At 43.1% G+C, this 26,722-nt stretch overlaps 1 protein-coding gene across 6 annotated transcripts in view; it reads left to right on the forward strand.

The window, feature by feature from the left end:
- Nucleotides 1–26,722, forward strand: part of Dnajc6 (DnaJ heat shock protein family (Hsp40) member C6) — a 153,141-nt gene that overhangs the window by 94,784 nt on the left and 31,635 nt on the right. For all 6 annotated transcript variants that reach the window (XM_051188240.1, XM_051188243.1, XM_051188244.1 and 3 more), the window contains 3 exons: nucleotides 15,853–16,003; nucleotides 18,434–18,483; nucleotides 18,576–18,724. In XM_051188240.1, coding sequence (XP_051044197.1) covers nucleotides 15,853–16,003; nucleotides 18,434–18,483; nucleotides 18,576–18,724 — 350 coding nt within the window. The remainder of the gene's footprint in view (nucleotides 1–15,852; nucleotides 16,004–18,433; nucleotides 18,484–18,575; nucleotides 18,725–26,722) is intronic.

Here is a 26,722-nt window from a genome sequence, read left to right on the forward strand (position 1 = left end):
CTTCTCTGCCACCCCCCCCCAATCCTTATCGCATCCCCATTCTGCTCCCCAGGGAGAGTGAAGCCTTCCATGGAGGATCTTCAAAGTCTGTCACATCATTTGGGGCAGGGCCTAGGCCCTCCCCCATGTGTCTAGGCTGAGAGTGTTCCTCTAGCAGCAGAATTCTTTATTGCACATGTACACAATCCCTCCTTTGAGCTCAGTGACATATGACATACATGGCATTTCCCTCTGGTTTGACTCAAGCTGCTGGGAATTGGCTCTTAGTTCTCAGCAGGGGACATTCTTAACAGAGACTAGCCAGGCAGGGCAGATAGGATGATGGGACAAAGAACGGTATTTTTGTGTTTGTTTAGCTTATCAGTCTAGGCTTTAGTTAAGGGTATGGTGAATGGGTCATGACCTTTAGAAGTAAAGCCATTTCATCTCCCTGCTCTGCCTGTGACTTCATATTGGGCAACATGGATCCCTTATTATGTTATCAGATATTTTATCCAGCCTGGGCTGATCCCAGGAAATATGTATTGTTTTGAACTTTGAAAACTTGCAAGACTTATGCCCCATAGCTCATGTAAGCACTTGACAAGATGCTTTGTTCTTTTTCTTTACCATATTTTGTAAATGTCAAGTAGGGGTAGATAGTTGGTCCTTATGGTTTGAACACATGAAAGTTTATTTAAAAACCTACCACTAGAATTACCATGTGACCCTGACCTCTAAGTCAATGAATTACTGGTACTGAAGTACCTACATGTCTGTGGTTAGAGCCACACTACTGAGAATAGCCAGGAGATGGAATCAGCCCATCATCCGATGAATGGGTAAAGGGAATGCGGTATATCTACATAGTGGAGTTTTATTCAGCCATAAAGAAAAATGGGGTCATGGTATCAGTAGCAAAACGGATAGAAACGTAAATAAGAATGAGCAGCAGAAAAGCCAGACCCTGGAAGAAAAACAGCACACGTAGACCCTAGCTTTGAAATTACATGTGTGAGAGTTGTATTAATATGTGTGTACACATGAGCCATAAAAATAAAAGATGAGCATGAGAAGGGAGGAAGAGCTCTTAAAGGTGGTAGAGAGAGTCAAGGGACACCTGTGACATGAAGACACGTTGGGGACTAAGTGGAGTAGGAAGGGAACCAGTCAGAATGGGGCAGGGAACCTGGGGAGGGCAGTGGGGAAGGTGATTAATTAGAACAAAGCATGGTGGTGTATATATAGGTAGATAGATAGATAATAACATCTATTACTTTGTATTAACTTATTTAAAAAAAAAACAACCACATTCTGAGGCTATTGTGTAGATGCAAATTAATTGACAAAATAGAACCAAAGAGGAGTAGAGAGTGTATCAAGTCCTGCTATAACTTTTTAATTTTTCATACTTAAAATATGCAATGATTAGTGACAAATGTGTATTGTAACCCAATGAAGACACCATCTTTCAAAATTTTAAAAAAAATTACATAGACAAGAGGCCAGTAGAAGAAGTGAAATTTCATACTAAAATGATATGAATAATCCTAATAAGGTTGAAAAAGAAGAAAAACAAAAGGCTAGACAAAGCAATGAAAAAGAAATAGTGAGACACTGGGTTTTCCTCTAACCACATCTGTAGTTGTTCTGTGTATAAATGAATGACACACTATTATTAAAAGGCAGCGGTTACTAGACCAATGTAATGGCTAAATCTAAAATGGCATCAAGGCAGTGTGCTACTGACTTGGCTGCCAGCTAAGGAGCCTTTGGGATACAACTGGATCACAAGGACTCTGATAACCAACAGATTCGCCTATAGGAAGGTCATAGTGACCGTGGAAGTTGGAGGAAGAAAGTCACTGATAACAGGTCCCTAGAGACCATGATGCTCTTACTGCCTTAGCTGAAGCCCAAAGGAAAGGAGCCAGCCAGACATAGACACAAACCTCTAAACCATGAGCTAACATAAATCTTTCCTCCATTGAATTATTCACGTTTCCTTGCCAAGCTGCACACCATCTGTATGGAACACAGTTTAGGTGTAAAATCACAGTCCGAGAGGACCGTCCACATCCTTACAGTGACTGAAGTGTTACCGAGTACAGGAAGATGAACTGGCAACTTTCTCCTGGAGAAGGCCTTAGCTGGGGATGAAAGTTGGGCTTTGGTAATTTTTTTTTTTTTTTTTTTTGTCAGTCAGTTCTTTTATTGGCAGGCTGTGTTTTGCCATTACATAAAAAGAAAAGAAAAACAATCATTTTATTACTTATCTTGAAAGGTAATCTTATAAGGGATCTTTTTTTAAAAAAAAATATTTTTTCTTATTTTACATATCAATCCCAGCTCCCTCTTCCTCCCATCCTCCTACATCCCCCCACAGACCCCCTGTCCCATCCCCCATCTACTCCCCAAGGAGGGTGAGGCCTTCCATGAAGGAACATCAAAGTCAGTCAAATCATTTGGGGTAGGGCCTAGGCCCTCCCCTGTGTCTCTCAGCTAAGGGGGTATCCCTTCATGGGGAATAAGCTCCTGAAGTCCTTTCCTGCGCTAGGAATACATCCTGCTTCCATTGTCAGAGTTCCCATAGACTTCCTGGGCCTCCTAACTGAGATGCACAATCAGGGTCTGGGTCAGTCTTATGCTGTTTTCCCAGCTTTCAGACTGAGCTCTCCCTTGTTCAGGTCAGCTGTTTCTGTGGGTTTCTCCAGCCTGGTCTTGACCCCTTTGTTCATCACTTCTCTCTCTCTGCAGGCTTTGGTAATCTTACTTTTCCTGGAAACAATTGTCTTTTGAAATGGGTTGAGAGAGGAAAAATAATCCCTTGTGTTAGACACACTTCATTTTGGAATTGTGACTTGTTTCCAGTCAAATAGGTTCCCATCTGGTAACATATCCCATAAGACTGAAGAATAGTTTTTAGCATTCCTCATAATGCAGACCATTAGGTAACAAACTACTAAGGCAGGTTCTCAATATATGACTCTGGCTGACCTTGAACTTGAAATCCTCCTGCTCCAGCCTCTTGAGTGCTATCATGCTTAACCTAAAAAGTTTTTTTTTTTTTTTAAGGAGTTTTTGCCATCTATAACATTCTTGGTTGATAGTTTTTCTGTCGAAACCTCCATTCTGTCTTTTTATATTTCAATTGCTTCTGATTAAATTCATGCCAGTGTGACTTTATATGTATCCCCCCCCCTTTTTTTTTTTTGCTCTGTTTGGTGCTAAGTTGCCCCGTTAGTCTTGGCTTCTGTGGTTTGATTCCGATGTGTCTCAGGTTGGTTCTTTATGTATTTATCTTGCTTGGGGTTTGCTGAGTTTCTTTCTCTCTTCCTTCCCTTCTTTCCTCCCCTCTTCCCTCCATTCTTTTGATAGAATCTTTTCAGAGGGTTCTTGGACTTGATACCTTCTGGCCTCCCCTTCCTGGATACTGAGATTTTAGGCATGTCCAGCTATAATGGCAGTTTTAAACCAAAGACAATTGTGCTTTCCTAGGGAATACTTGGCTCTGTCTGGAAGTATTCATGGCTACATATTCTGGGACTTGGGGTTGATTATGATATTATTACAATCTGGTTAATGGACGCCAAGAATGCTGCTGCAAATTGCAATGTGCATGGTAGCCATCACAACAGTGGAAGGTCCTGCCCTCATGTCAGTATAGCTGAGACCCGAGATGAAGGAATTCCATCTTTTTTGAGACAATGTCTGCCCAAGCAGACCTGAAACTCATGATCCTCTTGCCTCAGACTCCACAGTACACAAATATTGAGATTACAGGTGTATGTCACCACTCTTCACCCAGAGACCCTCATTTAAGTTTTTCTTTAACACATTTTAGAAAGATTAAAATCTTTTTTTCTCTGTCATCTCGATCCCTCACCTTTCCATCACACATCCCTTCCTTCTACCTCACTTCCAGTTTTCCCAGGATCTTTAACTATTTTCCTTCCCTGGGGCCCTCCATGTGTGTCCCTCTTAGGTTCCCCCTTTTTACCTAGCTTCTCTGGAGTTGTGGATTGCTCTGGGGTTGCTTTAACATCTAATATCCATCTAAGAGTGGACCATATTTGTCTTTCTGGGTCTGGGTTACCTCACTCAGGATGTTTTGTTTTCTAGCTCTAGTCTTTGTTTTTTGAGCTAGGTTCTTGCTATGTAGCCCAGATTGGCCTTGAACCCATGATCTTCCTATCCTGACCGAAGTCAGTGGTTCTTAACCTGTGGGTCATGACCCCTTTGGGGTCACATATCAGATATTTACATTACAATTCATAACAATAGCAAAATGACAATTATGAAGAGTTATGAAGTAGCAACGAAATAATTTTATGGTTGCGGGGGATCACAGCACTGTGAGGAACTGTTTTAAAGGGTTGAGGTGTTAGGAAGGTTGAGAACCCCTGTTCTAAGTGCTGAGATTACAGGCACGTACCTCCACTTTCTCCAGCTTTCTAATCTGCCCCCAAGTTTATTTGACAAAATTTTCATTTCTTATTTTCTGCTTTGGATTCTAGATTCTAGAACTGAATCCTCCCCTTCTCCCCACCCCCTTCCCCCAGTTACTTTTTCAAGACTTTTTTTTTTTTTTCTTCAAGACAGGATTTCTCTGTATTGCTTTGGAGCCTATCTTAAAACTAGCTCTGTAGACCAGGCTGGTCTTGAACCCACAAAGATCTGCCTGCCTCTACCTCCCAAGTGCTGGGATTAAAGGTGCCTGGCTCTCAAGACTTTGTTTTGTTTTTTGTTTGCTTTTTAAGCTCTTTGAAGATGTTTACTGTAATGTATATGTAGCTAATTCCAACACTGGGGTCATCTTAGGATCTATTTCTTAGAGCTTTCTGAGGGAAAGCATCATGGAACTGGCTCTCTGGTACTGAAAACCTGGAAGCATTAGAGTTGAGGCTAATGCAAGCCGGTCTGCTTCAGTCCTGAGATGGAGTTGCAAAGTAACATGGGGAAATGGTGCATGGGGCAAGACCCTCTCAAAAGAAGGCAGGATGGGAAGGTAGATAATAACTGAAGCCTTAGCCTCTTCCAGCCCTCTGTTCAATTCTATTTTGCCATCACTTCTTTCTCTTTATTTAACTTTCTTTTTATTTATTCTTTGTGTCTTTCACACCAGGCATCTGGATCCCATTCATTTCCCATCCCTTTGTATCTACTCTCTGCCCTTGAACCACCAACACCCCCAAAATAAAATTTAAGAGAAAAAAAAAAAAGAAAAAAGAAAAGAAAAAGGAAAAATATCTTCATGGAAGCTGCAGTCTGACACTGATCAGACAGTTAACCTTTTTATCCATACATCTTTACTTGTGTGATTGCAGAGTCTTTGGTCTGGTTCAAAGCTTCTGGTTTCTGCTGCACTATCAATGCTGGGCCCTCACTGGGTCTCCTCTTGGATATCCTGTTGCTGCCCTTCGTCATAGGGATCCTGCAGCTTTGGGTCTGCAGGCCATGCCCCTTCATGTGTTCCAGTGGACCTTAGATAGGGTAGGTGTGGAAGTGGCCAACTCATACCCTAGTTCTGGGCTTGGGTAGTTGCAGGGTTGATCAGCCCAGCACCTTTCCTTCATCCTCATCACTAGGGTGAGCTCTCCTGCATTGCCCTGGTTAGTTCACCCCTTGCCACAATGAACAAGGGGTGGGGCCAGTTCTCCTGCTTCTGTGCCTTCAGAATAGACTCTCTGACCATCAGGGCCAGCTCTGCTGTTGCCCAGGTGAGACGTAGGGGCCACTCTGAGGGGCATCTGGTGAGGGGCAGGAACAGCTCTTCTGCTCTTATGGCTTTAGGGCCAGCTCTCCCACCTCCCTCAGGTGTAGAGGTGGAGGGAGGGCATCTCTCTCCCACCCTTGTCGCCATATGGCAGGTGAGGGGTGGGACCATATCTCTCATCCTCATTTTCTTGGGGTAGCTTACACATGCCCCCATAAATAGGGTCCGTTCCATTGTGCTGACCAGATGAGATGCAGGGCTCCTGTCATCATTTCTAAACTTAACCAAAGCCCAGCTTTCCCCTGTGGGATGCTATTTTCTTTCTGTTGCTGTGATAAACCCAAAGTAATGTGGGGAAGAAAGAGTTTGTTTCATCTTTGCGGGAAGCCAGGGCAGCAGCTCGGGGAAGGAACTCGGATGCAGGAACTGAAGCAGAGTTCCTGGAAGAGGCTGCTCGCTGGCTTGCTCCAGGTTCACCTTCAGTGGCCCAGGCCCACATTCCTAGCAATGTTCCCACTCACAGTGGGCTCAGCCCTCCTATATCTATTAATTAGCCATCAGGAAAATGCCACAGAATTGCCCACAGGCTGCTCCAAAGAAGGCTGAGGTCACCTCTTCCCAGGTGTGTCAAGTGACAACAGAAGCTGACTATGACAGATGCTCACCTGGTCCCCTGCATAGCATGAGGGTTTAATTTTGTAGTTTATGGAAACTATTTTATTAAGTAGTGCCTAGATTAGAATATTTGCTCAATAGGAAGCTTTTCTGTTATAATAATGATGCCATCAAAGGGTTTCAGAACTGGAGGAGACTTCGGGAAAGATGTAATCCATTCTTATACTTTTAAATTCTTTGAGACCTTGAGTTTATAGTCTTCCCATGGCCATATAGACTGGGGAAAGAAAGAGCCAGCTGGGAACACAGATCAGCAATCCAGAGCAGTTTTAGCAGCAACCTCTGACAATGAGAGGAGAAATAGTGTATCTGTGGATTCTGTGGTGTCTGTAGTGTTATAAATATTTAATAGTTGATACAACATATGCATTATAAAGGATAGCACTCCTTCAGCCTATAAAAAATAAGAAATGTTAAACACATGCACATTGTAACTACTTGACTGATAATGTAACATGGATTACTTATCACTAACTTCCAATATTTTCCCATTGAATTTTGGAAGTTTTCAAGACCGATCTCCCTGTCAGCTAAATTATCTCTATTTTGAGGCAATGGATGGAGAAAGGGAACAGAAGCAGACCCTTACAGCAACTTTCTCATTAAATTAAATTCTACCTAGTCCCAACCTAAGGCAGGCTTGCCTAGGCTGACCTACAAGCACCATCCTGCGCTAGTGTACCCATGCTTTTTCTACACTGCACGAACCCATAAAACCTGCTGCTCTGGGCCCTTGCCAACCCTGGCTCAATACACCACAAGACCTACTTCTGTCAAGCAGTCATTAGACCTGTCAGGGCTGCTCTTGAGCACTGTGACATAATAGCTCACACTGTGGGCCAAACAGCCCAGAAATCACATAGTATTTAAAAATAGTGACATGAAATCCATGTATGCCTTAATAATAGTTCTGCCAATAACCTATCATAGTCCCACACACCAGAGCTCTACGAGATGGAAAGTAGGGCCCCAGAGATATAGAGAGTGCTGCTTCTGTTAAGCAGTTTTGATTCCGAATCTCCATAATGGATCCCTCCCTTGCTCTAACCCTGTCCAGTCCAGTCCGGCCAAGTATGAACCAGAACAATGTGGTTCTCTGTGATGCAGGGTGCATTGGTCATGGCTTTATCCACAGCTGCTGCTAACTGTCACTTACCAAGCGTTCACAATATGCCGGGCATATGCTAAGAGCATTATGGACCTTTAGTTCTCCCAGCCCTCCCACAGCTGCATCTGGTATTCTGTGGGTGCTTCTCTCCTGCGGGTCAGGAGACTGCTGGAGGGCAGCTGTAGGCTGTATGCCCTTCTAGTAGCACAAGCAGGGTCCAACCCCGTTCTGACTAAGCGGCAGTCTGCATTTTAATACTGCCAGCTCTGTTTAGCCTTCCTCCTTGTTTGGCATATAGTGTTGAATACCTTTTGCTTAATTTTACTTAATTTTGCATGTGTTAAATTTTTATTTTGCGCACTTGGATACCTGTGCTCTCTGTTGTGGGCCATCCCTGGAATCATTTACTAAGAGAGCTGAATTTCTAAGGCTACAAATTAAAGTTCTCGCTCATTTTTTAAAAAAGGTCTTATTACTATAAAAAACAAAACAAAACATCAGCATACACAGTCCCCTTTGATCCTATTGATGCCATGAGGCAAGCTGCAGGAAAGCTTTTGTTCCCAACTGGTTCCATTTTATGGGGAGAAGGAGCCACAGAGGAATATAATGATATGCTCAAGCTTACATAGGTTTTAAGTAGGAAAATCAACCCTCAGGTTTAAGACATTTTTCTCCAGAGTCCCATCTTCTCTCCTTGAAGGTTCCCTGGAGTAGACTGAGAGGGGAAAGATGATTCTGGAAGCCAAAGCAGTGGGCTCTTTAGTAAGGAAGCTAGTTGTTATGCCTATGTGATTTATTTGTTTAATTGATAGGAAATCAAGAGCTGAAAATCTTTTGCCTTGGGATAAGGGAGCTTTTTGTGGCAATGACAACGCTTTCTTTGCCCTTGGCAAGCTTTGGGCAAAGGCATGCTTTATTCTTGAGGCAGGAGATGGTGGTGAATGCCAAGGCCGTTGAGGCCTGGGATTTCACGCCTACACCCATCAACTTTGTAGATGCCAGGCAACATGTGTAGCATGGTGACATTTAAAAAACAAACAAACACAAGGGAAAATGTCCTTTGGTGAAGGAGAATGTGAACATGGCCAGGACCTATTAGCAAAGTTGGTTTTATTAGTCTTACCTGAATGCTAACTGTTATTAGGACCAGGGATAGAGGCTTTCTGGAAAGAAGACAGATGGAAGACTCTGTGGAGGTGTCTTTGTGTAGGCATAGAGGACCAGCTGAGGATGGTTGATGGCCCCAGACACGTGATGTGATTGTTGCCAAGTGTTCCCTGACATCACTTCTCTGTCCTTGGGGTCCTGGATCCAGGCCTTCGATGGGGTCTCAGGCAGAAGGATGCCCAGCTTGCTTGCAGTTAGACAGCCACAGGGGCCACTAGAATGCTGCATCAAGCATGGCTGCTTCTCAAAAGCCATTGAAGAAGCTTTTGTGTTGGAACTGTCCCATATAGAAGAGGGATGACCCCACAGCCATTCTGAAAGCATGTACTGGCTTGTAATTGTGCAGCACTTGGCTATTGTCCCTACTTTATATGGGTTTTAAACTGTGAAGGTGTGAGATGTAGAAAATCTAGAAAATGCAGTCATATGAGGAAATAAAAAAAATCACTTATCATGTTACAATTTTACTGCAACTAATTTGAAAATGTAGTGGATAAAAGCCGGGGCCTTGGAACAATTTGACTGGCTGCACACCCTAGCACTTCTGCTGTGGGGGCCTGAGCGAGTTCCTGGTGGGCCTGTGAGTCTTCATCTTCCTGTGTGAATGGGACAAACAGAGGAACTGCCTTTGGAGTGATGTGACAATTCATCGTCACTGAGAAGGAGGCATTTAGATCAGTGTCTGGTACATAGGAGGCATCCCGGAAGTCTGGGCTAGTGTCATTATTCTTTTATATTAATTATAATTTCTGAGATAACTGTGGTGGTGCATGCCTAAAATCTCAGCACTGGGGAGGTGGATCCTTCAGGAAGGAGTTCAAGGTCATCTTCAGCTATACGTAGAACCCAAGGACTGCCTGTATTACATGACATCCCTTCCCCAAAACACCAAAATATATAACACTTTTGAATTCTTTCTCTACTTGTCAACGTTTTTCTCCTACAAGTTGATGTATAATGTTTATATTTTAATTTTCATTTTTTCCTTAGTCCTCTAAGTATCTCTATTCTTCCACAAGGCAATTTAGTGGTTAATTATATGTGTGTGTATACATACATATATATAATCATATATATGAGCTAATTATATATAATTATTATATATCATACACACACACACACACACACACACACACACACACACATATATATATATATATGAATGAGCTAATTATAATAACTACACAGCAATGTTAGGAATATTCAACCAATTCCTTTACCATTAAAAATACATCATACATCATTTGGAGCCGGACAAATGGATCTGCAATTAAGATCATTGGCTCTTCTTCCAGAGGACTTGGGCTTGAGTCCCAGCACTCACATGATGGCTCACAACTATCTGTAACTACAGTTCCAGGGGATGTAATGTCTGCTGCTGGTTTCGATGGCACTGGGTATGCACATGACACTCTGTGGTAGATTAAATGAGAATGGCCACCATAGATTCATGTATTTGAACTCTTGGTGAAATTGTTTGGGAAGGATTAGGAGGTGTGGCTTTGTTAGAGGAGTTGTGTCACTGGGGAGGGGGGGAGGGTGGAACTGTGAGGTTTCAAAAGCCCACACCATTCCCAGTTAGTTCTCTCTCTCTGCCTCATGGTGTTGTCTCAAATGTGAGCTCTCAGCTACTGTACCAGGCCCATGCCTGCTTGCCTGCTGCCATGCTTCCCTGCCATGATGGTCATGGACTCCACTACCCCTGGAACTGGAGCTCCAACTTAAGTGCTTTCTTTTATAAGTTGCCTTGGTTATGGTGTCTCTTCACAGCAATAGAAAAGCAACTAAAACACACCCATTCACATACAATTAAAAATAAGGTAAAGTGCATCATCTTTATTTTCTTGTCATTCAAAAAAGTGCCATGGTTAATATCTTAATATGATGGGAGATGTCATTCTGTAAATATGTTTCTCTTATTGGTGAATGAATAAAGCGTTATTGGCCAATAGGAAAGCAAGATAGGTGGGACTATGAAGGGAGAGGAAGAAGTAGGGAGGAGATTCAAGATGGAGGACAGAGAGAGCAGAATGCCAGCCCCTCTCTCCGGTAAGATGATACCACGTGGAAATACTTAATAGAAATGGATTAATCTTTAAGACAGAGCTAGCTGATAAGAAACTAGTAACTAGCCAATAGCCTTATATCTAATACAGCATCTCTGTGTGTTATTTGGGGTTGGTGCGGCTGTGAGACCAGGCTGGCGGGGAAAACCCTGCTCCTAACATATCTTGTTATTTTTAACTTTTTGCAAGATACAGTACTGCATGGGAGAGCATGCCTTATTAGAGTCAACAAGTAAGACTGCATGCAGTTCAGGGTGCTCTTGACAGGTCGTGATGTGAGCCATGGGAGCATGTGTGGGATGACAGTGTTCATGATGGGCTGTGATGCCCTTGTCTATATTTTCCATCTCTTCCCTTGGCACTTCTCAGCATCCTGACGAAGGTATCATAGGTATAGAAAATTCTACTTTTCTCACATGGTGAGGCAGTTAGGCCCAATGACTACTGAATTGCTTCCAGTCCTCCTTGAAAAGAAGTTGGTGCCTACAGGTAGACAGACAGGGAACAGTTCAGTGGGGAGACAGATGGATGCTCTCTCAGCAGTCAAGTGTTCTAAGAACGAGTCAGGCAATCCGAGTCTCATAATGGGAGGGGTGTGATGCTAATAATCCCCAAGGAAACCCATTCTTGACATTTTTGGGAATTACATGGGGGTTGGTTAGTGGAAAAGCAGGGTATGATTCTGACATTTGCCTTCTGTGGGCTTAGGTTTTTAAAATGACGAAATGTCTTAGATAAAAAGCTACTTGGAGCCTGAAGCACAGAGCCAGTCCTTTCTCCTTCTAAAATAATCTCATATTACACTTTCAGTCCTGGCCTTGACACTGCGTTAGATATTCAGCTCCCCCAAGGACCCCGGCCAGAACTGCTCCCACGGGTAGCATTTAAGGTGGGCAATTGAGTACAAAGGTTGAGAAACTCTTAAAGGGCCAGCAGATAAATACGTAGGCTCTGTGGGCTGTCAGATGTGTCACAGCTGTCCATCTCTGCCATAGCAGAATGGAAGCAGCCACAGACCAGACAAAAAGACAAAAGTCTCATTCTGCTTTTGTTTTCTGTTTGTTCCAGGCAAGTGATACACCACTGAGCTATACCTCCTGCCCTGTGTTCCCATAACATTTTACTTATAGACACTGAAAGTCGGCTTTTATGTAATTATCATGTAGTATGAACTCAACTGTCTTTGATATTTGCTCCCTAGCAGTTAAAACATAGGAAAGTCGTTGGGATCTCATAGACTGTAAAGACAGGCAAGTGACTGGATTTGGCTCACAGGCTAGAATTCAGTCCTGGTAGCCTCTGGCCACTGCTCTGTCAGGATTTGAAACCCCTCTCCCTTTCTTTTTACCAGCTGAGGCAAGAACACTCTTTGCAGAATCCCTTCTCAACACTAAGAAAAGCTGTCATATCCACCCCAATGTGCCACTAGAGCAAAATCACACAGTGCCTCCTGCCCCCCCCTTTCTCTTCCTGTGTCATGGCTCATGTGACAAAGTTTGGATGCATGGGTGTTATAAATGGCTCTGGAAAGTCATCCTGGTTTGTGCAGCATTTTTAATGAGCAGAGTGAGGCCTGAGTGATGCTGAGACTGAGTTTCAGAAGATCAAAGACAGTCACATCTTTTAATTGGCCTATGCCTTAGGGTTCTGCTCCAGCATGAAACTGAGAGTCAGCGAGATGTCTAGATAATCAACTTGATGTCTCCTTTGAGAAGTGGAAACCAGGAGGGTGTTCAGACAGAGCACTTTGGAGTGTGAATGGGGGTATCATTTTATGCTTCTCTGTCCTCAATATATTTAAAATGAAAGCAGGATGTCACTTTTTATACATGCATGTTCTTAAAGGGAGGTATCTACCCTCTTTCATAGGTGTAGTGGTTTTTGTGAGATGTGCCCTATAAGTCTCAGGCATTTGAATATTCGATCTCCAGTTGTGGGCTGTTTGTGGAAGATTAAGAGGCATGGCCTTGCTGAAGGAAGTAAGTGTATCACTGTTGGCAAGCTTTGACATTTCTAACAATGCATGCCGTTTCAAGTTAGCTCTGTCTATTTCCTATTTTCAGTTTGAGGTGTAAGCTTTCAGCTGCTGTGCCAGCCAACATACCTGCTGCTTGCTGTCCCATGCACCATCATGATGGACTCTTATCCCTCTGGAACCATAAACCCAGATACACCCTTCCTTCTTTAAGTTGCCTTGGTCATGGTGTTTTATTTTTTGTTTGTTTTGTTTTTGTTTTGCACATCTATAGAAAGCTAACCAACACAATAGGAAACAGCATAAGAGAGTCTCTTATGCTTGCAGCACCAGCCTTTGCTAGTCCAGTATTTCACTCAAGTGGTGGAGAAGAGGGGCCACCAGAGCTCAGGCTATTTATACAATGCTTTAGTTTGTCTGGTGTCTTAGTTTCGGTTTTTATTGGTGCGAAGGGATGTCATGGCCATGGCAACTCTTATAAATGAAAACGTGTAATTGAGGGGGCTTGCTTAGAGTTTCAGAGGTTTAATCCATTGTCATCATGGTGGGGAGCATGTGGCATGCGGGCAGATGTGCTGCTGGAGTTGAGAGTCTTACATCTTGACTCAGAGGTAACAGGAAACTGACTGACACACTGAGGGAAGCTTGAGCAAAAGAGACTTCAAAGCCCACCCCACAGTGACATACTTCCTCCAGCAAGGCCACGCTTCCTAGTAGCACCACTTTCTTTGGGGAACATTTTCTTTCAAACCATCACAATTGATTTGACAGATGTAGAAATTTGGGGTTGCTGGTCATGGGAACATTGGCACTGAGCTGACAGATGAAATTCACACAGTTAGGAGGATGAGAGGACCAAGAGGCAGTTAGGGAGGCTGGATATGAGGACAGAGTTGCTAAAATTCCTTCTCGGGGGGCATAAGAATACCCATCCTCCCTCCTCAGGTCCCAATAACAAGTTGAGGCAAATTCCTCCAGAGTTTACTCTAGGGAACCAATGAATTTATTGAACTTCTTCTTCGTGTATAGGTGAGGGGTCACTTGCAGGGGTGTGAGTTCTTCCCCCAGCAGGCCACACCTGGAAAGCCATTACTCAGCAGGGATGAGGGGTTCCTTCTAGTTGTATAGATGGAGGCCTCCTCCCCTAGACTTCCCTGCCTATATACTCCATCTCTGACTCAAGGCAGAGGTGCTGTAACAGGTAGGATTGGCTGGGTACTTAGGTGAGGGTCTTTTCCCTGACCCTCCAAGACAGAATCTAAACAGTCCACAGAAGGAAGAGCAGCTGATACTCCCCAAGATGGTTATTTCTTGGTTCGGAGGAGGGTCGCACACAGACGGATAGACACGTGTGCACAAGAGAGAGACAGAGAGAGAGAGCAAAGAAGGACCATCTTAACCACAGCTGGCAGAATCATGGGCTGATGTGGGTCTGGGGCATAGTAGGATATGGCTGGGTCTCAGACTTTAGAATTGCACACATGGGTGTGAATAGCCAGCCGGCTCTTCTAATTAACAAAGGCTCCAGTTCTCCTACTGTAAAAATAGGAATAATAGGCCCAGCATGGGCTTTATCTATAATTCTATCACGTGGGAAGCTGAGGCAGGAAGATCACTGTGAATCCAGGTCTGCATTGGCTTTGGAATGGGACCCTGCCTCACTGCCTCTCGGTAGGAATTCCAACTGTGAGGAACTGTACCACGATGAAAGGTCCAAGTAGAGCTCCCATCGTGCAGGAAGAGGAGGACACTGTTGTCATGTGCTTACGTGTCTATTTCTTTAGTCACCAGCATTTACTGTTCTTTGCAATTTCTGATATATCTCCACTTTGAAATTGATGCTTAAGGATGCCTAAGGCACCCATGACTTTTGTGATCAGGATAGAAGAGTGGCAATAAAACATGTATTTATGGGCATATGCCAATAGCAATGTAGGAGTATAGTAGGTACTTGAAATTAAAACAAACAAACAAAAAAACCTTTCTGGCTAGATAATTACCTCATCTTAATCATCTGCAGAGGCTAAGTTCCAAGTCCCCAGAGGATGCCTGGAGCTAGATAATACCAGACTCTAAGATAGCTAGGGATTCTAAGCACCCTGTGATGCAGGTGGTACCTCAAAAAAGAAGTACTTGACCCAAATATCAAATGCTGACAAGAACTATCCACAGGGGGTATAATGTTACCTGGTCACATGGGGAGAGATGTCGCAGTGTTAGATAAGGCACAGCAGTGTCCACTGTGCAGTTCTCAGCCAATGATGGACAGGATCTGTTGCTGTGAGGGTGAGTCTAACAGTCAGGTCCCCTGGAGGGCAGAGCAGGCCCCAGGTGAATGAACTTAAGCTGCAGGCTTCTTCTTCTGTCCTGGGGTCTCTCTGTGTCAGCCCCAAATATTAGAATAGGATACAGGTTATGTAGGTGATTTAAACTTTCTAACTTTTCCTAACCAAGTGTGATGGTGCACACCTGTAATCCCAGATACAGGGGGCTAAGGTAGGGAGATAATTATGCTGGAGGCCAGTCTACTCTGTATAGCGCCACTTTGTTTCAAAAATTAGATGAAATACAATATATACAATAAAATAAAAATAATTTTAGTATTCACATTAAAAAGAGACAGTTAAATATTTCTGAAATGTAATTATTTCTTTCTCCCTTCCTTTCTTTCTTTTGAGACAGGGTTTCTCTATGTAGAACAGGCTAGCCTCAAACTCACAGAGATTCGCCTGCCTCTGCCTACCTAGTGCTAGGATTAAAGGCATACCCCCCCCCCACACACACACATACATGAAATTATTTCAAAATGTAATCAGTGTGAAAATATGGAGGTCTTTCATTCCTTTTTTTTTTTGTGCCAAGGTTTTCAGGGTTTGCTGTATATTCTTACAGGACAGGTCAGTGTGTCCAGTTGTATTTCAAGTGCTCAATTGCTACCTAGGGATAGTGGCTGTGGTGCTGGGCAGTGTGACTCTGGAGGTCCCTGTTCCTGTGACCCCTGGTACTCTGGGAAGAAGGAGCATGGCTAAAACTCATAAATTCTGAGAGCAGTGCTTACTTGCTGGGGCAGTCCCGGCCTCATAACGACGATGTGCGTGCTGTGGGATGAAGGGAGCCAGGGTTCAGGGAGGTCTTTGAACTAACCTTCTGCTTTCCTTTACAGGTGCCTCATCTCCAGACATGGAGCCCAGCTATGGGGGAGGCCTTTTTGACATGGTAAAAGGAGGTGCAGGGAGGCTGTTCAGTAATCTGAAGGACAACTTGAAGGACACCCTCAAAGACACATCCTCTCGAGTCATCCAGTCAGTTAGCAGGTATGTGCATCCTTCCGGGTGAGGCTGGCGGAACCCAGGCTTCCATGGGATCCTGTTACTTGCCAACTCCGTGTTGGACTCACATAGTGTCAGCCTGGTGACATAATGGCAGACTCTGATCAACTGAGAAGTGAAATACAATAATGTTAAGTCACTTTGAAGTTGTAAGCACAGTCAGGGGGGACGTCAGCTCATTGGTGTGTTGGCATGAAATGGTCACCATCTTTGGCTATACCAATATTGTGCGTTCTAACGTAATATCTGTGCTTGTAAACTATGTGGTGTAAGGCAAGGTGATAAACTCTCTGATAGGATTTGTGTCTTTGGGTGGCTTGAGGATTAGATTAGATCATGCACAGGCAGTCTGTGGATTGCAATTGAAAACAGAACTTTTGTATCCTGCTAGTCCTTCAACACTCATTTAGCGGGTGTGGGGGTGTGGGGGTGAGTTCATTTCTTTTCCCCTATGTGAAACATACATAGGGTAGTAGTGTACTTATATTTTCTTTTCCTCTAGCCCCACATTGGAATGCCAAAATGTTGTTGGTGATTTTTACTCATACTACTCTGCTCTCTTTTGGCTCTTAGTTCTTTTGGGGAACCTGCCACCCAGGTCCCAAATAAATCATACACGGAGGCTTATTGTTACTTATGAACATCGGGCCTTAGCTTGGCTGGCTTCTTGCCTGCTTTTCTTAAATTATCCTGACTACCGTTTGCCTCTGGGCTTTTACCTTTCTCTGTTTCTGTCTATCTTTTCTTTCCTTTTTACTCTATGTGACTGGGTGGCTGGCCTCTGATGTCTCCCCCTCTTTGTTCTATCTTGCTCCTTCCTTCCTCCCAGATTTCTCCTCCTATTTATTCTCTCTGCCTGCCAGCCCCATCTATTCTTTTTCCTGCCTCATTATTGGCTATTCAGCTCTTTATTAGAGCATTAGGTGTTTTAGACATGCAAAGAATCCCAGCTTCACAGAGTTAGACAAATACAACACAAAAGAATGGAACACATCTTTGCATCATTAAAACAAATGTTCTTCAGCATAAATAAATGTAACATACCTTTAATTTTCCACAATGTAGTAGTTCTTATATTTTTTATTATTTTAATTTATTTTTAAATTTCATTTTACATTCCAACCACAGTTCTCCCTCTTACCCCCACCCCATCTCCTCCCCAGCTCACCCCCCATCCACTCCTCCCAATAGGTAAGGGCACCCATGGGAAGTCAACAAAGTCTGGTACATTGAGTTGGAGCAGGACCAAGAGCCTCCCCATTGCATTAAGGTTGAGCATGCCATCCCACTATAGGGGATGGGGTCCAACAATCTAACTCATGCACCAGGCATTGATTCTGGTCCTACTACCAGGGGCCCCTCAGATAGTCCAAGCTTCACAGCTGTCTCCCACATATGGAGGGCCTAGTTCTGTTCTCTGGAATCTCCACAGCTGTTGGCCTTGAGTTCATGAGTTTCCATGAGCTTGGTTCAGCTCTCTCTATAGATTTCTCCATCATGATCTTGACTTCCCTTGCTCATATATTCCTCCTCCCTCTCTTAGACCAGATTCCCAGAGCTCATCCTGGTGCTTGGTTGTAGATATCTGCATCTGATTCCATCAATTACTTGATGAAGGCTCTATGATGACAGTTGGGTATTCACCAATCTGATTACAGGGGAAGGCCAGTTAGGGTACCCTTTCCACTATTGCTAGGAGTCTTAGCTAGGGTCATCCTTGTGGATTCTTGGGAGTTTCCCTAGTTTCCCTAGCACCAGGGTTCTCCCTAACCCCAAAATGGCTCTCTCTATTAAGATATCTCTTTCATTGCTCTCCCTCTCCATCCCTCCCTGCCCTCAACCATCCATTTCTCCTATGTTCTCATCTCCCATCCCCTCCCCTTTCCTGCCCCTGACCCAGTTTACCCAGTAGATCTCATCTTTATATTCTTAAGAATTAGAAAATTATTTATTAATTTTTGCTTACACAATGCAGTTTTGAATTGAAGATCAAATATCAACTCCAATATCATTATTGGCATTTTAATCTTATTTCAAAGGCAAAGTTTCCTGTATCTTCTGTTGCTTAACCAAGACCTCATTAGGAGCTTCTTCTTTCTCTCCCTGTAGCAGTCCACAATTAGGAAAGAGAGTTCCAGGGGGGTCAGACACTCCAAATTGTTGGTGTTAGGAAAGACACAGTAGTTGTGTTCTGAAGTTGACACTGCTCATCAAAGAGCATGTGTAGGGTGGTGTAGCCAGAGGATGTGGGTTGCCTTCTCTCAATGATGCCCCCTTGTCAAAAGAAAGACAGTGAGGAGAGTTAAAATATGCCTGCTGGACACAAGTGCCCCAGCTCACGATGTTTACATGGAGAGAGAAACCTTCACATGTTTGAATTGCTCTAATGAGTGCCCTCTCCTGCCTTACTTTTAGCTACACAAAGGGAGACCTAGACTTCACTTATGTCACCTCCAGAATTATCGGTAAGTTTCTCATGTGTGGTAGCTGCTCTTCAGCGCCATTCATCCTGACAGCATTGACTGAACCTGTTCTCTTTGTGTGCAACCTCTCCTAGTGATGTCCTTTCCTCTGGACAGCGTTGACATAGGATTCAGGAATCAGGTTGATGACATCCGTAGCTTTTTGGATTCCAGACATCTCGACCACTATACAGTATACAACCTGTCACCCAAGTCCTACCGAACTGCCAAGTTTCACAGCCGGGTAAGGAATTTTCACCCTGGGGAAGGATTCTTGAGGACACTGTAGTTTCACTATTTGCATGCTTGAGGGTATTTTTGCTCTTGGGAGATGTCCTTGGGGCCTTTGTCATAGGCACATGAGCTGAGAAATTATGGACCCTGGATGTTTCTAGCCACAAACTCTTGCTATGAAATATTCTGGATGTGAAAATACAAGATCATGTGCCTACCCCATTGGAGCTGGGGTCTCAAAGCATTTAGTGGTTGCGTATGAGGCTCAACTTAGAAACTGAACTGCCCAGGATAATTAGCTACTGTTTTGCTGTAACACTAACCATGCCTTTGATCTTCCTCAATAAGGCTACATGGCTATCAGTATGAGGTAGTTAGACAAGTACAGACAGGCTGATTTTAAGAATAATAATTTCTGGGGCTGGCAAGATAGCCCAGAGGCTAAGAGCATTATCTGCTCTTCCAGAGGACCCAAGTTCAATTTCCATCACCTACACAGTGGCTCACAGCCAGCCGTAATCCCAGGTCCTAGGTACCAATAGCCTCTTATGGCTTTAGAAGGCCCTTCATGTACATAATATTCAGATATACATGTAGACAATATGTTCAGAAATTTAAATTAAAATGATAATATACTTATGACATCATATAAATGAAGGGTAACATGCAGACATCTGTACTATAGGATTGGTGCTACCATTGATTTTATTTTGTAAATTAACTTTTTATGAGACAAAGCCTTGCTACATATCCCTAGCTGGCTTGGAATTCTCAATATAGACTATACTGGTCTTGAACTTGCTGAGATCTTGTTGCTTCTGCTTCTCAAGTTCTGGTATTAATTAGACACCTTCCACACCTCACCTTGGTAATATGATTTAAAACATTGATAATGGAAAGAGCATCAGCCAACATTTATAAAGTATTTACATAGCATAGAGAAGTGTACATGCAACATCATACACAGCAGAATAAAAAACACCCAGAGAAATGAGGGAACTTGCCCCCAACACATAGCTAACAAGTGGCGTTCTGCTTCTGTTTTTAACCATCAGCCTGGGTTAACAGCTGATACTGGAAAATCTAGATTATCCTTTTAAATTTTAATTAGCCTTTCAAAGGAGTTTTTGTGAACAAGGTAGAGGAATATTCTTGGTTTCTGGCCTGGGAACTATGGGAGCCAGCTTAGGTTTGACTCTGATGTCATGCCTGATACTTTTGGCTTCTGAGTTCTTGACTAACTCACTAAAGTATGGCTTTGCTGCTCTTAAGTGCTCGCTCTGTCTGTCTGCCTGCCTGCCTGCCTGTCTCTTTTGTCTTCAAATATTTGTGGAAACCAGAGGCTGACATCAGGGCATCTCTCTAATTGCTTTTCTGCCTTAGTTCTTAAGACAAGGTCTTTCACTGGACCCAGAGCTTGAGGTCTCAGCTAGACTGGCTGGCTAATGAGCCACTGAGACCTGCCATCCCCTATCCTCAGTGCTGGGGTTATAGATACACACCAAGGTGTTTGGCTTTTAAATGGATACAAACTCAAGTTCTCATTCTGGCAGGACAAACACTCTACCCACTGAGCCCCATAAAGGTATTTATAAGGAAAGGCGCCTAATGGTGTAACTAAAGCTCTTGCTGCTGGTCTTAATTGGCAAAAGGGAACAGGGATTACATACTGAGCATCTACCGTGGCTGGGTTGCTTTCACTCACCCTAAGAGAGCAGGGACCTTGTTTATTTTATTTGATATACAGAACAGTACTCAGCATGACTAATAAATGTTTCCAAAAATAACAGATGTGCCAAGAATTCTTAAACATTGTAGCCATAATAGAAATGTTTGGTTCTTGCTGTCAAAGCACTTAAGCCTAGTTGGAGAGAGAATGCAGGGGGTTCTAAAGGTAAATAATAACTGTGTGCTGGGAGACAGGCATGTGGCTGGTCTTGAGAGTGGGATACACAGTGTAGTTGGGAGAAGTGGTGTCATTTCTCTTCCAAGCAGAGGTAGAATGTTTCTTATAAGTCCTGTCCTGAGGACTTTGCTTCTTTCTCTAGCTTCATCATTCACTGTCCTTCATTACTAGAGCCAATCAGGGATGCTCAAATGATGTATACACACACTCACTCACAGACACATTCTCTCTCTCTCTCTCTCTCTCTCTCTCTCTCTCTCTCTCACACACACACACACACACACATTCGCACTCGCACGCATTCACATGCACACACCATACTTTTGCCATACTCTTGCATGAACTATGCATTCTCCCTAAAAAAAACATCTGAGCTGCAGGCCCTCCACCCTTTCCTTTGCTGGTCTTTTCACTAAGGGGAGAGTTCTCACACCCCAGGCTTTTGCAATTCTTTCCCACACCGTGGATGACATGGCATCCAGAACCCTTCCCTGAGAGTCCCAGCAGAGTTGGCCAAAATGGATCTGGACCTGCTGACCTGCATCTCTTAACCCTTAGCTGCAGGTATAGTTCCCAAACCTGAATGTTCCACTCAGCCCTGGTTTTGATTTGGTTCATCTCCTTCCAAAGTTGTTGCCCATCTCTCCCAACACTGACTCTGTGAACTAATTGGCATCTCATTGTCACATACTTAGACAATCTGTCTTCTTAGTTGCCATCCTCCAGGCAACAGGGACTAGAGCCACACCTCCTGGTGCCAGCTTAGTGAAGGGCTAGGTCTGCTCCTAAACGTCATTTTAATAAATGTAGGTATATTTTTCCATAAAGGACCATTGGGCATGACGTATTGCAGGACTCCAGCTGTCTGTGTGAAACCTGAACGCTATTGCATCCCCTTTGATTATGTGGTTGAATTTGGGGTAGAGCACAGGGGTGGAGACAGTTGTAGCACGAAGATTTTTAACTTCTGTGATTTGATGAACTTCCATGGTTTAAGTCATATAAACTGAAATGAATTATATGAGAAAATCACATAGCTGTTTTGTAGTATTTGCATATGTGTGGCAGGATTTAGTTACACAAGAAAGAATTTTTGTAGTCTCAAGTTAGTAAAGGAGTATACTCAAAACACATTTGGGCTAATAAACCCATACTCAAGTCAAGGCACTAGAATTCCCATTCAGGATTGCCAAGGAGGTATAGTTTTCCTATTATTATTTATAGAAAATATCTACCTTTGGGGATTAAAAGTATCAGTGCTGTCAGTGACATTTGAGAGAGAGCATAGGATTAGTTGGCTAAGCCAAATATTTTTCCTGAAAATTATTTATTTTGTTATATTTATTCATATGCCTGTGTGGGTTTTTACATGCCATGTGCATAGGTGCACAGCCGTGGAAGCCAAAAGATCCCCTAGAATTGTCATTAATGTGGTTGTGAGCTGCCCAGTGTATGTGCTGGGAACTGAACCTGGATCACCTGCAAGAGCAGTGTATGTTCTTATGTTGAGCCAACTCTAGCCCTAAGAGAAATATTCTTAACATGAATGACAAACACTAATAGATACATTGTATATATGGATCAATTGGTGGGATGCAGAGAACTTCAAACAGGCATTTGCACTTTTAAAACATTATGGGAAAATGTATATAGCAATGATGCCATTTTAACCACTTGCAGTATGTAATCCAGTTTCACTAATTGTACTCAGAAATGTTGTATATCTAGATCCAAACCATTTTTCTTATCATCCTCAGTATTAACACTGTACTCCCCTACTCTCTGTGTGTGTGTGTGTGTGTGTGTTTCTGCACAGGTTTATAGCTGTACCCTTTAATCCCTTTAATATCAAGAATATTTGCATCACTCATTCCTTGGCCATACTGTTGGAAAAAAAATATGGATGCAAAGAGATCAGGCCTAACCTTGCCCAGTGTTCTGAAATTCTGAGAATGGCATCCAGTGCTGCCCAGGCCCACCCTTCTCTGTCCACCTATGTAGGACAGGACTGGGAAAGCCGTGTTAGTAGTGTAGAAGCTGTTCTCCCAGCTGGTTCTTTTAAACTTGTCCATCATGTGGGTTATTTCCAAATCTTGTGGGATTTATTTATTTATTGATTGCCTTGGAAAACAGTTCAGTTTGGGGAAGGTGTGTTAATGACTGCAAGCTAGGGTTTTCCTTCCTTTCTTCCAGAGTCCACTGTAGAAGTCCCTATAGCTCCTGGTCATTTCTGCTTTGGTTTGAGGCTGCCGGGGAGGTGGCTGCAGAGGAGCCTTTGGCTCCATACATTGGTATCTGAACAGGGAATAGGAAGGTGGAAGCAGAGCGTGGGCTGGGAGCCAGAGGCTCACATAGTGTGCAGTTACACATGCCTCTCCCTAGGGAAAGTACAGCTACCACCTTACAAATGCACCGTGGAGCGATTGTTTGTAACTACAGGTAGGGTATCACAGTAGAACTCATTATTTTTATTGGGATGAAATCCTATAATATACACACATTATACGCTTTTAAAATGACCTTAAGCTCATATCTCAATTGGTTTTTTGTTTGTTTGTTTTTTGCTAAACAAGACATTCCACTGCCACTTGGACTCAGTTCTTTTCTTGTATAATATAATTATGAAAACCAAGTGTAGTGTTTGCCTTTAATTCCAGCATTTGTGTGGCAGAGGCAGGCAGATTTCTGTGTGTTTAAGGCTAGCCTGTCTAGTTCCAGAGAAAGTTCCAGGACAGCTAGGGCTACAGAGAGAAACAGATAATTTCCCTGTAAAAACAGATAATTATGACAATAATAGTATCCCCCCCACTTCCTCCTTCCCTTATTCCTCCTCCTCCTCTTTATAGTGCTGGGGATCAAACCCAGGGCCTCATGTACGGAAGGCCAACATGCTACCAACTGAACACCATCCCCAACCTGTGCAAGCATTCTTTTACCATATGCTTAATGTAAGAAACAAATTTGAACATTAGTAGTGAGTGGCTTGGAGTAAGCACCCCGTAAATGGTGACCAATATTAACACTAGTAATAATAGAATATCAGAACTGGTGACTGAAATACCTCTGTCTTCCATACATGATGAACTAATCAGGGAGCACCAGACAAGATGTGCCAGTCTGACACTTGGCTTCGCTGTTGGCTCATGTGCTTAGCACACTACTTAGGTGTGGTCCCCAGCTCCAGCCCTGCCGTTGTCCTGGTCTCTTCTTTCAGTACCATGGTTGGCCTGTAACTGACATGAAATTCTCTGACGCCCAGAGACTCCAGGAGTGTTCAGGGAGGTTGGGGATGGTGTAAGGAAGTGTCACACAGCCTAGGATCATACTTACTGTATTGAGTGTGACCTAGAGACTCACAGAAAAGCTGGCATTGATCAAACTTCTCATTTTGGGGAGGAGGTGTTTATGCCTTAATGTTTTTCCTCCTTTAGACAGAGAACATGGTTTTTTTAAAAAAATTCTAATTATGTGTTTGCCTAGTGCTATGTAATTATATATCAAGTAAAGATATAATTATGGAGCACTTTAAATTAATATTATTTGCTCGATTGATTTAATGATTCTAGAGCTGTTAGCCTATTGTGCTAAGAACAATTTAGCCAGCTTTTAGCTGAAACTCATTCCAGATATTGACATGTGGTGTGTGGGTAGTTAGCATACAGTTTTTTAAATCTTTAAAAACATTGCCTCAAGGGGGAAAAAGTCTTGTATTTTCACTCGGTTGTAATCTAAAATAATCTTCAACAATTTTGATTCACCTGCTCATTCTCAAGGCATACATGTAGAGGCTAGAGAGGTGGCTCAGTGTTTAAGAGCTCAGTGCTAAAGAGCACTTGCTGTTTTTGTAGAGGAACAGAGTTCATCTTCCAGCATCTAGGCGAGACAGCTCACGACCTCTTGCAAACTCACCTCCAGGGTAACTTATGCCCTCTTCTGGCCTCTGTGTGTACCCACACACATGTATACATAACATAAGTAGAAATGGAATAAATCTGTTAAAAGGATATTAGACAAATCCTATTACAAAAAAGAGATTGCCAAGTGGGATTTATTCTTCTAGTTTTTATTCATTCATTCACCTCGCAGCGACCTACCTAAAAGACAGACACCCATCAGTGAGGTTACAAAAAGAAGTCAAACTTTCTTTTTTCATGAAACTCAGTACCTAGGGAGGGAGATAGAACAGCTGACAATACATGTCAATACAGTTGGCAACACATGCCGTAGTCCCCACAACGACCCTCAAATACTCACTTGCACTCAACTCCCAAGAGGTTGGAAGCTTGGGACAGTTAGTACAGGTGGTCAGTGGTAACTGAAACATGAAAACCCATCCTGAATCCATAACTATGCTGTTTTACTAATGAAAACTTGGAATAGGTGAAAACAGGCCAGGGCATGGATACACCTGTGATTGGCTCTGTCTGTGAGAGTCAGAGATAAGAGAATATTGAACTTGGGATTTGAAAGGGTAATGACGTTTTCCAAGGGAGACAAACACCCCAGACAGAAAGCAACACAGACAGATCTATCTTTTATAATCCTCCTGACAGCAAAATTTACTCTCCTAATTTTTCAACTCTTTTATTCAGTAAGTCATTTCTATTTCTTAAGAAAACTTTGGTGAAAAGCACACTTGGGAAGTAAACAGGGGACAAGATAGCTCTGAATTCTGTTGGTTAGAAGAGGTCAGCCATTGTGGAGTTTAAATTGGAGCTAGCACCTCTTGGACCCTTGGGTTATTTTGTGAAGTGTTTCACACACTTTGTTTAACATGCCACATCTGTTATTCCCAAGGGTATAGACAAATGGGTAACCTGGAAGTTCCTCTTCACACACAGTTATTGTATAGTAAAAGGGCTACAGAATAACAAAAAAGAGCATGCTGCCTTGGCAGATTAGAAAGGGAATCCCTACCTTTGCCTTTTGAGGCCAGCACACAGAAAATTCTCACTTACATTTTTATTAGTGTTATCTGCTGGCCAGGGAAGGACCAGTCAATGAGATATTTCCACTTCCCTTCCCATTGTCATAGGGAGTTGGAGGTATCTGAGTTTTCTTAGGTCTTTCTGTACCATGTAGCACACTTTGTTGACAACCTTCCTTTGCTTCCATCCCTCTATCTGGCCACTCAAGCTACAAACACGGGTATCACCCTTAACGCCTCTCTTAGGTACACTTCTGTGCAGTTACTGTGGCCATGGAGCACTTACCAAGACTTCCTTTTTGTCTCCTGAGTTGCTGAACTGTGTTTGTACCTCACTGCCATTGAGCTAAGCCATCACCATCCCTTCCTTCACCTCCCCACCATCTTCCTGGTGGTTCCTTTGCCTTCTTCTGTTGAAAAATACAGATTCTAGAGTGAATCGCTTTAAATAGCCTCATACTCCTCCTGTGTGTGTATATGTGCGTGAATGTGCGTGTGTCAGACATTGAGTGTCTATCTTGATCATTCTCCACTTTATTTATTTGTGGAGGGTCTCTTGATAGACCTACAGCTCATTAGCTAGCTGGCCCAGGGGGTCAATCCTCTGGCTTTGCCTTCTGACTGAGTACTACAACTACAAGTTTTGTGGGTTCTGGACATTAGATCCAGTTCTGGTCTTCTGTTGCCCACAAATGTTTTATCAATTGAGCCCGGTCCCTAGTCCTCTTCTTTAGGTCTCCTGTGGTCTGCCTTTCACCCACACTCTTACCACACAGGTTCAATGTGTTCAGTCTGACCTCAGAGCTTTGCACTGGTAATGGCTTGGTAAAAGAATGATAATTGCTAACATTTATTGATCAACTTGGGTGTGTCAGGTACACACTAAGCCCTGGCAGTTAATTCACCAGTAATACCGACAGCTATGGTTGCAATCCCACCCACCACATTTTGTGAGGAAAGAAAGGGTTAAAGATGTAAAGTTTACCCAAGTCTAAACTTTTTAGTATTAGGTAGACTACTAAATGTGTAGTTAGTCAGGGCACGTGCCCTCCACAGTGAGACTGGTGGTCACCTGGACTTAACAGTGTGACTATAGACAACTCACCTTTGAGAGCCAATTTTCTCATCAACAAATTGTTATCTAATCAATACTTGTCCTCCTTGATTGTCATACA

The sequence above is a fragment of the Phodopus roborovskii genome, unplaced genomic scaffold (genome assembly GCF_943737965.1).
Source record: "Phodopus roborovskii unplaced genomic scaffold, PHOROB, whole genome shotgun sequence".
NCBI classification, from domain to species: Eukaryota; Metazoa; Chordata; class Mammalia; order Rodentia; family Cricetidae; genus Phodopus; species Phodopus roborovskii.